Below are 13150 nucleotides of genomic sequence, written 5' to 3'. Positions count from 1 at the left end.
ACCCGTGTTTAAGGATGCTGCAAAGATATCTGTTAAGGCCCCAACTATTTCCTCTCTCGCTTCCCTCAGTAACCTGGGATAGATCCCATCCGGACCTGGGGACTTGTCCACCTTAATGCCTTTTAGAATACCTAACACTTCCTCCCTCCTTGTGCCGACTTGACCTAGAGTAATCAAACATCTGTCCCTAACCTCAACATCCGTCATGTCCCACTCCTCGGTGAATACCGATGCAAAGTACTCGTTTAAAATCTCACCCATTTTCTCTGACTCCACGCATAACTTTCCTCCTTTGTCCTTGAGTGGGCCAATCCTTTCTCTAGTTACCCTCTTGCTCCTTATATATGAATAAAAGGCTTTGGGATTTTCCTTAACCCTGTTTGCTAAAGATATTTCATGACCCCTTTTAGCCCTCTTAATTCCTCGTTTCAGATTGGTCCTACATTCCCAATATTCTTTCAAAGCTTCGTCTTTCTTCAGCCTCCTAGACCTTATGTATGCTTCCTTTTTCCTCTTAGCTAGTCTCACAATTTCACCTGTCATCCATGGTTCCCTAATCTTGCCATTTCTATCCCTCATTTTCACAGGAACATGTCTCTCCTGCACACAAATCAACCTCTCTTTAAAAGCCTCCCACATATCAAATGTGGATTTACCTTCAAACAGCTGCTCCCAATCTACATTCCCCAGCTCCTGCCGAATTTTGGTATTTTTATGAGGCAAGTTTTTTTTAAAGGTGCAGGCCTGGGTGTTTTTGGCTTGAACTTGTTGGGCTGTTGTAGAATTCTAGTGGTTACAACTCAGCACAAAGCTGGTGGTGTGGATTTTGTTACCGTCCCAGATGGAGAGACGTAAAGTCACTTTATGATGTCTCTGATGTAGCAGTTGTTCATTTGTTGTTCAGCAGGATTCGTCTTGCTTGGCTGCATCTCTTGCACAGCCTCTGACTAGACTGCTTCCTGAAGGTGTTAGCCTGATCTCTCCTCTCTTTCCAGAGTGATATCTTTTAAAGGTAAAAATCCATCACATTAGAGTTTCTGTTCAGAGACACATGGCTCTCTCCCCTGATGTGACTACTCAATGGACCAGGATGTAGAGACCAAGGCTATCGATTGATGTCTGAGTGGGGACCATTCAGTTAATACGGTGCTATTTCACACCTAATCATTTTGGTTTAGGCTGTGATTCAGTCTGTCTCCAGAATCCTTTGTTAGATCATTCATGTCGACAAGAGTCATTAATATGCAATAGTGATCTTTTCAATTTCAAAGGGCTTCTCCCCAGAGCTATTTCAGTGGAGGTAACGAGTTCCATCTTGTAGATAGGTTTGTTGATTTCCAGTACAGGAGGGCTCATGTGACTGCTGCTCCATTTTGATGTAGTACAAGTGTCCATGTTCTTTTGGTTTTGTATAACTGTTGACTGTTTTAATTCATAATTCTTCCATTTCATTGTTTATTTCATCACGGCTCCTTCTGTGCGTGACATTTTCTCTCTTGTTGGGGATGGTCATTGCCTGACACTTGTGTGGCGCGAATGTTACTTGCCACTTATCAGCCCAAGTCAGAATGTTGTCCGGGTCTTGCTGCATTTCTACATGGACTGCTTCAGTATCTGAGGAGATGTGAATGGTGCTGAACATTGTGCAATCATCAGCGAACATCCCTACTGCTATTACTCAGGAGAGGAGAGCTGCTGTTAGACCCGTCGTCTCACTGATCAAGGCGGACATGAATCCAGAGGCCAGTGGGATGGCCACGGCTGGAGATCACCTGCTGTCCCTCAGGCCAGAAACATGTGCCCAGCCACCGGCCTTCCCACTCGGAGCATCACAAAAAGGGGAAATGGGAGGTGACTCTGACTGCCTGGAAAAAACTCCAGAGTTGCTGCCAGCAGTGGCTGCCTGGCATGGGCAAGCTGGCATAAGGGGAGAGCCATGAGAGGAGGCGAGGGACATCTCAGTCCAAGAGAGGAGTGGAGGGTCATCTCAGTCTGAGAGGAGTGGAGGGTCATCTCAGTCTGAGAGGAGTGGAGGGTCATCTCAGTCTGAGAGGAGTGGAGGGTCATCTCAGTCTGAGAGGAGTGGAGGGTCATCTCATTCTGAGAGGAGTGGAGGGTCATCTCAGTCCGAAAGAGGAGTGGAGGGTCATCTCAGTCCGAGAGGAGTGAAGGGTCATCTCAGTCCGAGAGAATAGTGCGTCATCTCATCTGAGGAGGGGAGGGTCATCTCAGACCGAGAGAGGAGTGGAGGGTCATCTCAGTCTGAGAGAGGAGTGGAGGGTCATCTCAGTCTGAGAGAGGAGTGGAGGGTCATCTCAGTCTGAGAGAGGAGTGGAGGGTCATCTCAGTCTGAGAGAGGAGTGGAGGGTCATCTCAGTCTGAGAGAGGAGTGGAGGGTCATCTCAGTCTGAGAGAGGAGTGGAGGGTCATCTCAGTCTGAGAGATGAGTGGAGGGTCATCTCAGTCTGAGAGATGAGTGGAGGGTCATTTCAGTCCAAAAGAGGAGTGGAGGGTCATCTCAGTCCGAGAGAGGAGTAGTGGGTCATCTCAGTCTGAGGAGGGGAGAGTCATCTCAGACCGAGAGAGGAGTGGAGGGTCATCAGTCTGAGAAAGGAGTGGAGGGTCATCTCAGTCTGAGAAAGGAGTGGAGGGTCATCTCAGTCTGAGAGGAGTGGAGGGTCATCTCAGTCTGACAGAGTAGGGGAGGGTCATCTCAGTCTGACAGAGTAGGGGAGGGTCATCTCAGTCCGAGAGGAGTGGAGGGTCAACTCGGTCTGAGAGCGGAGGGGAGGGTCATCTCAGTCTGAGAGAGGAGGGGACGGTCATCTCGGTCCGAGAGAGGATGGGAGGGTCATCTCGGTCCGGGAGGGGAGGGTCATCTCAGTCTGAGAGAGTAGGGGAGGGTCATCTCGGTCGGAGAGGGGAGTGGAGGGTCATCAGTCCGAGAGAGGAGAGGAGCGTCATCTCGGTCCGAGGGGAGTGGAGGGTCACCTCGTTCCGAGAGGGGAGGGGAGGGTCACCTCGTTCCGAGAGGGGAGGGGAGGGTCACCTTGGTCCGAGAGGGGAGGGGTGGGTCATATCGGTCCGAGACTCTTTTGATGAGCAGGAGTGGCCAGCCACTTCTTGCAATACAAACCTGTGAGAAATGCGCAGCTGAAGATTGACTGGTCCAGCCAGCCTGTGCCACACAATCATGGGGCTTTCGTGCTTTACAGTTAAGCTATTCCCTCCCATCTGGGTCCTGGTAAACTAGGAATGGTGAAAACCATCTAAAAACCCTGGGGTCAATTGGGGAGAAAAACAATATGTAAAATTCCTCTCTTCACCCTCAAATACTGGAATGGAGTCCAGTTGGACAGAATGTGGTTGTGTGTTAGCAATGGTTCATTGGTAGCACTCTCACCTCTGAATCAGAGATCTGAGTACAAAAATATCTAGGTTGACACTTTCAGTACAGTACTGAGGGAGCGCTGCACTGTCAGAGGGTCACTACTGAGGGAGCGCTGCACTGTCAGAGGGTCACTACTGAGGGAGTGCTGCACGTTTGGTGGTGCGGTCTTTCAGATGAGATTTTAATCCAAGGCCTTGTCTGCCCCCTCAGGTGGAGATAAAAGATCCCATGGCACTATTTTGAAAAAGAGCAGGGGAGGTATCCATGGCGTAACAACAGAGTATGTTGGAAATACTCAGCAGGTCTGGCAGCATCTGTGGAGAGAGAAACAGAGTTAACGTTTCAGGTCAATGAACTTACATCAGATGCTGCCAGACCTGCTGAGTATTTCCTGTATTTTCTGTTTTTATTTCAGATTTGCAGCATCTGCAGTATTTTGCTTTTGTATTAGAGTTATCCTTGATATCCTGACCAATATTTCTCTCTCAATCAACATCACTAAAACAGATTATCAGGTCATTATCACATTACTGTTTGTGGGATCTTGCTGTGTGCAAATTGGCTGCTACATTTCCTACATTACAACAGTGACACCACTTCAAAAGTACTTCATTGGCTGTAATGCGCTTTGGGACATCCTGAGGTTGTGAAAGGTGCTATAGAAATGCAAGTCTGTCTTTCTTTCCTTCTTTCTTTACTAATTTCCCCAATGCTGCTTTCTAAACCACAATGTGCAATAAGGACATAGGCTCCTCGTGTCTGTGATCTGTTGTCCATTTACAAATTTTGCAAATGAAGGGCAGAATGTAATTTTAATAAAATTACTATTTGAGTGAAATAAAAGTACTGAAAATGTTGGCAAAATCGGGTACCTGTTGTAGCAATAACATTTCTGGTGATAATTCAAGTAGTGCTTCTGTTGTTTAACTGTAGAAACATAGAAAAGTTATGGCACAGAAAGTGGCCATTCAGCCCATCATGTTTGCACCGGCTGAAAAGACTAGCCACCCAGTTTAATCCCACCTTCCAACCCCTGGTCCGTAGTCTTGCAGGTTACAGCACTTCAGGTGCAGGTCCAGGTATCTTTTAAATGAGTTGAGGGTTTCTGCCTCCACCACTGATCCAGGCAGTGAATTCCGGACACCCACCACCCTCTGGGTGAAAAAGATTTTCCTCATGTCCCCTCTAATCCTTCTACCAATCGCCTTCAATCTGTGCCCCCTGGTAATTGACCTCTCCGCTAGGGGAAACATGGGCTGGCAGTGTTATACTCTTCCTACAGATGGGGAAGAAACTCGCTGAGTATTTTGTGCCTGATTTTTCAACTCTGGAACCACTTCTCAGGTTATGTATGGTGGACGTTGTATCGACAGCTTTGACCGGCGTATCCTAACTACCTACATGGATGAATTTTTGGGAGACTTCATATTTGACACTTTCCAGCCATTTCACTTCTTCCATAATGATGATGTTGACTACAAGATCCCAGAGGGTGAAATTAAAGATGATTATATAGGTAAATGCTTCAAAATAAAACTTTGCATTCCATTGTGATTCCATTGATTCGGTGACAGTGTCAGCAGCATTTCAGCAACCAGCACGATGTGCAAGTTATGTTGAAAAGAATGTGCAAGGCGGGTGGAGTGTATGTGGAGCGAATGAAGTGCAGCATATGTGGAGCGATGGGGTGGAGCGTATGTGGAGCGATGGGGTGGAGCGAATGGGGTGGAGTTTATGTGGAGCGAATGGGGTGGAGTGTATGTGGAGCGAATGGGGTGGAGTGTATGTGGAGCGAATGGGGTGGAGTGTATGTGGAGCGAATGGGGTGGAGTGTATGTGGAGCGAATGGGGTGGAGTGTATGTGGAGCGAATGGGGTGGAGTGTATGTGGAGCGAATGGGGTGGAGTGTATGTGGAGCGAATGGGGTGGAGTGTATGTGGAGCGAATGGGGTGGAGCGTATGTGGAGCGAATGGGGTGGAGCGTATGTGGAGCGAATGGGGTGGAGCGTATGTGGGGCGAATGGGGTGGAGCGTATGTGGGGCGAATGGGGTGTAGCGTATGTGGAGCGAATGGGGTGTAGCGTATGTGGAGCGAATGGGGTGGAGTGTATGTGGAGCGAATGGGGTGGAGTGTATGTGGAGCGAATGGGGTGGAGTGTATGTGGAGCGATGGGGTGGAGTGTATGTGGAGCGAATGGGGTGGAGTGTATGTGGAGCGAATGGGGTGGAGTGTATGTGGAGCGAATGGGGTGGAGTGTATGTGGAGCGAATGGGGTGGAGTGTATGTGGAGCGAATGGGGTGGAGTGTATGTGGAGCGAATGGGGTGGAGTGTATGTGGAGCGAATGGGGTGGAGTGTATGTGGAGCGAATGGGGTGGAGTGTATGTGGAGCGAATGGGGTGGAGTGTATGTGGAGCGAATGGGGTGGAGTGTATGTGGAGCGAATGGGGTGGAGTGTATGTGGAGCGAATGGGGTGGAGTGTATGTGGAGCGAATGGGGTGGAGTGTATGTGGAGCGAATGGGGTGGAGTGTATGTGGAGCGAATGGGGTGGAGTGTATGTGGAGCGAATGGGGTGGAGTGTATGTGGAGCGAATGGGGTGGAGTGTATGTGGAGCGAATGGGGTGGAGTGTATGTGGAGCGAATGGGGTGGAGTGTATGTGGTGTGTGGACGGACTGAGCTCTCTTATATTCTTACGATTTCCCAATAGCTTCTTATTCTAGACCCACCTGTTAAAATAACTCCAGGTTTGAAAGGGTTGATAACGGAATCTTGAGCATCCGAAGTGTCTAAAGCACCTGTTTGCTTACATTATTGAGTGCTTCGTACTCCAGGAATCATTGCACAGACCTTGTACAGGGATGTGTGCAAGGCTTGTTATGGCCGGTAGATGCTGCTGGAGACCTGAGCGCTGCTCGATGCTAAGGGTCCATTTGAAAAGCATATGTGTGTCTAGGTGTCTGCCTCTTTCACATGTGGCCACCTGTCCCTCCTTCCCCCATTGTTGTGGTTTTCAGTGGGCAAATCCTGCAAGGTCGCAGCGGAAAGTGTCAGCAATGTACGGACAACCACCATGGGAACCTCCCAGAAATATTTAACTGACCTTGCAATATCATTTATTATGGTGCAGGTGATGCACAGCTGAGGAACACAAGTGTTGCTGGTGCTGTCCTGGGGTTGCATGCTCTGTTCCAAAGTACTTCCAATGATTTGGCTGTGTCGCATTACAGCAACATGTAATTTAACTTGTCATGGGCACATGGGATCACTGCTGTTGTGAAGGATAAACACCAACATGGACTAGTTGCCTGTGATGGACTGTTTCTGTGTTGTCATTTCTATCGAACGCTATGATACTATGCTGATTCAAATTCTGGGAGGTGGATACTGTGCACTGCCCTCTGTGTTCACACTGTTTAAAACCAACTTTCTACCTGGCAGGAAATTTGGAGAACCCCAGAAAACTCGCCTACAGCTGCTGCCCTGATAGGGGAGCTAGATTTAACAGTGTGAATGCAGGGGCTGGGCTCCCAGTCTGTCTCACAGAATCCAAATTAAAAACTGCATCCCTATAAAAGCAGCTTTAGTTTCAAATAAATGAGAAAATTGAATGAATTGAAAAATGATAATGTCCAGCAGTATAACCAGGCACGAAGGGAACATCAATGACTAAAGTACAGAGGCCTTTATCCTAATCCAATATCTAATTATGTTTTAAAAACATCATTAACAAGAAACGTTGGAATGTTCTTATTTTCAGAGGAAATCGAATCTCTTCCACTTGCCAACACTCCTGAGGTGTTTGGTCTTCACCCAAACGCTGAGATTGGTTACTATACCCAGGCAGCTCGAAGCATGTGGGAACATCTGATCGATCTACAGCCACAGACAGGTACCTTTCAGTTAGAATCGCCAGGAGCCCTGTATCATCGCCCAGTGTCAGTCTGCCAGTCTTGCACACTGACTCGTTTGTAATATACCTTACAGATTGTTCCTGCCGGACCTGCTCCTAATACGATGTCCATTTGTACTCATCAGCCACATATGGTTGAATACGTAAAATACATTAAGTAGCTAAGTTAAATTTGATTTATATTTAACTGCTGTATTACTAATTGTAGCTTGATATAAACTTTCATCATTTACGTAGGTTAATAAACTAACACTGCAGTAATTAGTGTTCTTGACAGAGTCAGTTGTAAATTGTTAAAAGTTGGTCCATTGCAAATTATTGGAATCTATTCTGAGAGACAGGATAAACTGTCACTTAGAAAGGCATAGGTTAATCAACGATAGTCAGCATGGATTTGTTAACGGAAGATTTTATTTGACTAACTTGATCAAACTTTTTGAAAATGTAACAAGGAAGATGGATGAGGGTAGCGCAGTTGATGCGGTCTACTTGGATTTTAGCAAGGCTTTTGACAGGGACATGACAGACTGGTTAAAAAAATAAAATCCCATGGGATCCAGGGAAATGCAGCAAGGTGGATACAAAATTAGCTCAGTGGCAGGAAACGAAAGGGTAATTGTTAACGGCTGTTTTAGTGACTGGAGGGCTGTTTCTAGTGGAATTCCGCAGGGCTCAGTACTGGGTCCCCTGCTTTTTGTGGTTTATATTAACGATTTGGACGTAAATGTAGGGGGCATGGTCAAGATGTTTGCAGACGACACAAAGATTGGCCGTGTGGTACATAGCGAGGAGGATAGTTGTAGGCTGCAGGAAGATAGTGACAGTCTGGTCAGATTAAAGCCTGGCTACCCGACCCGAACCCAACTAGACCCGACAACATGTGTCAGGTTCGGGTTGGGTCTATGTTCCGAGTCCAGAATTCGGGCTCGGGTCGGGTCAGGCTGGACAGTGCTGCCTTCGGGAACTCACAGGATCAGGCTTACCCATGATTCCCCACAACTCCATCTGCCAGAATAGCCTGCTGGCGGAACGGATGAACAGGATCACAATTATTACCATTTGGACAAGGTAGAGCACAATCACATGTTTGATATATTTATTGCGATATTAGGGTCGGGTCAGGTCCAAAAATTAATTAAAGGACTCGGGCCCGGTTCGGGTTCGGGTTGTCTGTGGTCAGGTTTCAGTTTTATACCCGAACAGGCCTTTAGGTCAGATGGGCAGAAAAGTGGCAAATGGAATTCAACCCAGTGAAGTGTGAGGTGATGCATTTGGGGAGATCAAACAAGGCAAAGGAATACACGATTAATGGGAAAATACTGAGAAGTGTAGAGGAAGTGAGGGACCTTGGAGTGAATGTCCACAGATCCCTGAAGGTAGCAGGACGGGTCAATAAGGTGCTTAAGAAGGCATATGGAATCCTTTCCTTTATTAGCCAAGATATAGAGTATAAGAGCAGGGAGATTATGCTGGAACTGTATAACTCATTGGTTAGGCCACAACGTGAGTACTATGTGCAGTTCTGGTCAACTCATTACAGAAAGGATGTAATTGCACTAGAGAGGGTACAGAGGAGATTTATGAGGATGTTGCCAGGACTGGAAAAATGCAGCTCTGAGGAAAATTTTGATAGGCTGGGGTTGTTCTCCTTGGAACAGAGAAGGCTGAGGGGAGGTCTGATTGAAATGTACAAAATTTTGAGGGGCCTGGATAGAGTGGAGGTGAAGGGTCTATTCACCTTAGCAGAGAGGTCAGTGACTAGGGGGAAAAAATTAGAGGGGAGGTGAGGAAAAGCTTTTTCCACCAGAGGGTGGTGGGGGTCTGGAACTCACTGCCTGAAAGGGTAGTTGATGCAGAGACCCTCAACACATTCAAAAGGAGTCTGGATATGCACCTCAAGTGCTGTAATCTGCAGGGTTACAGACCAAATGCTGGAAGGTGGTATTAGAATAGGTGGATCGTTTTTCAGCCACACAACGATGGGCCAAGTGGCCTCTTTCTGTGCCTTAAACTTTCCATGATTCTAACTGATTTCCACTTCACACCAACGCTACAGTTAGAGTAATAACCTGGTCTGTTGCAACTTCCTCAGCAATCTTTAAACCTGCTTGGAGTTAATGATGGTGTTTAGACAATCAGGAACTGCTGCCCACACTCTAAATATTTGATATGTTCAATATTTAACTCCAGTTGTGCAAAATTGAGCCATCTGTATCCTGACCTGCTTGTCCAGTAGCCCTGGGCTCACACCTAGGCTGGCTGTTATTTCTGTTTATCCTGTTGAAATCCTCATCGTCAAGTTTGTATCCCTCCATGGGTAACCCCCCTCACTCCATGGAGTAATCCCCCCCTCTCTCCATGGGGTAATCCCCCCTCTCACCATGGGGTAAACCCCCCCCCTCTCACCATGGGGTAACCCCCCCCCTCTCACCATGGGGTAACCCCCCCCTCTCACCATGGGGTAACCCCCCCCCCTCTCACCATGGGGTAACCCCCCCCCCTCTCCATGGGGTAACCCCCCCCTCTCCATGGGGTAACCCCCCCCTCTCCATGGGGTAACCCCCCCCCTCTCCATGGGGTAACCCCACACTCTTCATGGGGTAAACCCCCCTCTCTTCATGGGGTAACCCCCCTCTCTTCATGGGGTAACCCCCCCTCCCTCCAAAGGGTAACCCCCCACTCTCTTCATGGGGTAACCCCCCCTCTTCATGGGGTAACCCCCCCTCTCTTCATGGGGTAACCCCCTCTCTCTCCATGGGGTAACCCCCCTCTCTTCATGGGGTAACCCCCCCTCTCTTCATGGGGTAACCCCCCCTCTCTTCATGGGGTAACCCCCCCTCTCACCATGGGGTAACCCCCCCTCTCTCCATGGGGTAACCCCCCCTCTCTCACCATGGGGTAACCCCCCCTCTCTCCATGGGGTAACCCCCCCCCTCTCTCCATGGGGTAACCCCCCCCCTCTCTCCATGGGGTAACCCCCCCCTCTCTCTCTCTCCATGGGGTAACCCCACCTCTCTCTCCATGGGGTAACCCCACCTCTCTCTCCATGGGGTAAACCCCCTCTCTTGCTATAGAGGGAGTGCAGCGCAGGTTTACCAGACTGATTCCTGGGATGGCGGGACTGACGTATGAGGAGAGATTGAGTCGGTTAGGATTATATTCGCTGGAGTTCAGAAGAGTGAGGGGGGAATCTCATAGAAACCTGTAAAATTCTAACAGGAATTGACAGGGTAGATGCAGGAAGGATGTTTCTGATGGTGGGGGAGTCCAGAACCAGGGGCCATAGTCTAAGGATACATGGTAAACCTTTCAGGACTGAGATAAGGAGCAATTTCTTCACCCAGAGATTGGTGAGCCTGTGGAATTCACTACCACAGAAAGCAGTTGAGGCCAAAACATTGTATGTTTTCAAGAAGGAGTAGATATAGCTCTTGGGGCGAAAGGGATCAAAGGGTATGGGGCAAAAGCGGGAACAGGTTACTGAGTTGGATGATCAGCCATGATCATAATGAATGGTGGAGCAGGTGCGAAGGGCCGAATGGCCTACTGCTGCTCCTATTTTCTATGTTTCTATGATTCTCTCCATGAGTTAACTTGCTGCCCCTCCATGCAATAACCCCCTTCTCTCCATGGGGTAACATGCCACCCCCTTTTTCCATGCAGTAATCCCCCCCGCTCCATGGGGTAACCTCCCTCTCTCCATAAGGTAACGTGCCTTCCCCCTCTCTCCAAGAGGTAACACCACTCTATCTGCACCTTTCTCCAAGCTTTATGCCCCCTCTGACGCCCTTTGGTTCTCTGTCTCTGATCTTCTGTGCACCCATCTCAATTTGTGTCACCGTTGGCAGCTCAGCCCTGGATTCTGGGACAGGAACCTTGGTCAGACCTTTAACCACACATCTCTCTGGTGTAGGACGATTGTAGGCAAGTACCATAAACAGGTCCTGCTGAGCAGGGACCAGTATTGAAACAAGCATGGTGACTAATGAAGAGTCACTGACCTGAAACGTTAACTCTGTTTTTCTCTCCACAGATGCTTCCAGACCTCTTGTGTATTTCCAACATTTTCTGTTTTTATTTCAGATTTCCAGCATCTGCAGTATTTTGCTTTTGGATATATTTTATGACCTTTTGTTGTGTGGTGAAATAATCACATGTTTTTGTGCTAGGGGAATCTGGCAGTGGCATGGGTCGTGATGAGTACATTGGCCGCGTGGCTAAGGATATTGAAAGCAAGCTTCCAACCCTGTTCGATCTTGACACTATCTATAAAAAATTTGCTGTGCAAATTACACCAACTACAGTTGTACTGCTGCAAGAACTAGAGCGTTTCAACCTACTGATTGATCGGATGTCGCGATCCCTGGTGGAATTACAGAGGGTACGTGGCTGCTCTCAGTTCTTTGAGAATCCAGTAAAATTTATTAAAATCTACAGTTTGCCTTTGATAACCAGTGAAAGTTTGTAGCTTTGATCTGACATTTTACTGTAAGTACGAGATTTCCCAATAGTGGAGGGCGGGAGAATTTTACTCCATATGCAGAGTTCTCTCTTGTACTTTCTCCAGGCACTGGACTCTTATAATCTTACATCACAGAGGGGTCCATTAACCCATTAACATGTCAGCTCTCTGAGAAAAGCTTTCCAGTTAGTCCCATTCCCTTGGCCTTTCTTCATAACCATTGAAAGTTTTCTGCTTCAAATATTTACCCACTTCCCTTTTAAAGGTTGTTACAGGTTGTGCTGCCGGACTGTTTCAGGCTGGAATTCCATGTAGAAACAGATTCTCCTATATTCCTTTGTTGATGGTATTAACTTTCTGCCCTTGAGTTACTGACTCAGTGGCCAATCAGACCAGTTTTGGTGATTCAGTGTACCTAAACCTCTCGGTATTTTGAACATCTCTACCAGATTTCCTCTTCACTTTCTTCATCCAGCACACACAAGGCCAGATATTCCTGTCAGGGGTGTTATCGTATGTTTAGCACATTTAAGTCTGAATTCTCTCCCAGCTGCTTTAACACAGAAGTTAATCCATTTAAACGGAATGGGATAATGAGCATTGGCACAGTTAACTGGCTAAGAGTATTTTATAGGATGTAGATGGGACAGTAACTGTCCATGTAAGACTAAGAGGAAGAGCAGGCAGGGAGATGTTGCTGAGCACAGCGGGACTGGTGGTCTGAAGTGCATTTGTTTCAATGCGAGAAGTGTAACAGGTAAGGCAGATGAACTTAGAGCTTGGATTAGTACTTGGAACTATGATGTTGTTGCTATTACAGAGACTTGGTTGAGGGAAGGAAAGGATTGGCAGCTAAATGTTCCAGGATTTAGAAGCTTCAGGTGGGATAGAGGGGGATGTAAAAGGGGTGGGGGAGTTGCATTACTTGTTGAGGAGAATATCACAGCTGTACTGCGGGAGGACACTTCGGTAGGGTCGTGCAGCGAGGCAATATGGGTGGAGCTCAGGAATAGGAAGGGTGCAGTCACGATGTTGGGGGTTTTCTACAGGCCTCCCAACAGCCAGCAGGAGGTAGAGGAGCAGATATGTAGACAGATTTTGGAAAGATGTAAAGGTAACAGGGTTGTAGTGGTGGGTGATTTTAACTTCCCCTATATTGACTGGGACTCACTTAGTGCTAGGGGCTTAGATGGGGCAGAATTTGTAAGGAGCATCCAGGAGGGCTTCTTGAAACAATATGTAGATAGTTCAACTAGGGATGGGGCCGTACTGGACCTGGTATTGGGGAATGAGCCCGGCCAGGTGGTGGAAGTTTCAGTACGGGAGCATTTCGGGAACAGTGACCATAATTCCATAAGTTTTAAGGTACTTGTGGATAAGGAT

The 13150-nt window shown here is 47.7% G+C and overlaps 1 protein-coding gene across 8 annotated transcripts in view; it reads left to right on the top strand.

Annotated features, from left to right (window-relative positions):
* dnah10 (dynein axonemal heavy chain 10) overlaps positions 1–13150 on the top strand; it is a 323633-nt gene that overhangs the window by 298120 nt on the left and 12363 nt on the right. For all 8 annotated transcript variants that reach the window (XM_068054492.1, XM_068054489.1, XM_068054490.1 and 5 more), the window contains 3 exons: positions 4736–4907; positions 7153–7284; positions 11475–11686. In XM_068054492.1, coding sequence (XP_067910593.1) covers positions 4736–4907; positions 7153–7284; positions 11475–11686 — 516 coding nt within the window. The remainder of the gene's footprint in view (positions 1–4735; positions 4908–7152; positions 7285–11474; positions 11687–13150) is intronic.

The sequence above is a fragment of the Heterodontus francisci genome, chromosome 23 (genome assembly GCF_036365525.1).
Source record: "Heterodontus francisci isolate sHetFra1 chromosome 23, sHetFra1.hap1, whole genome shotgun sequence".
NCBI classification, from domain to species: Eukaryota; Metazoa; Chordata; class Chondrichthyes; order Heterodontiformes; family Heterodontidae; genus Heterodontus; species Heterodontus francisci.
This window is presented reverse-complemented; position numbering and strand designations above follow the sequence as displayed.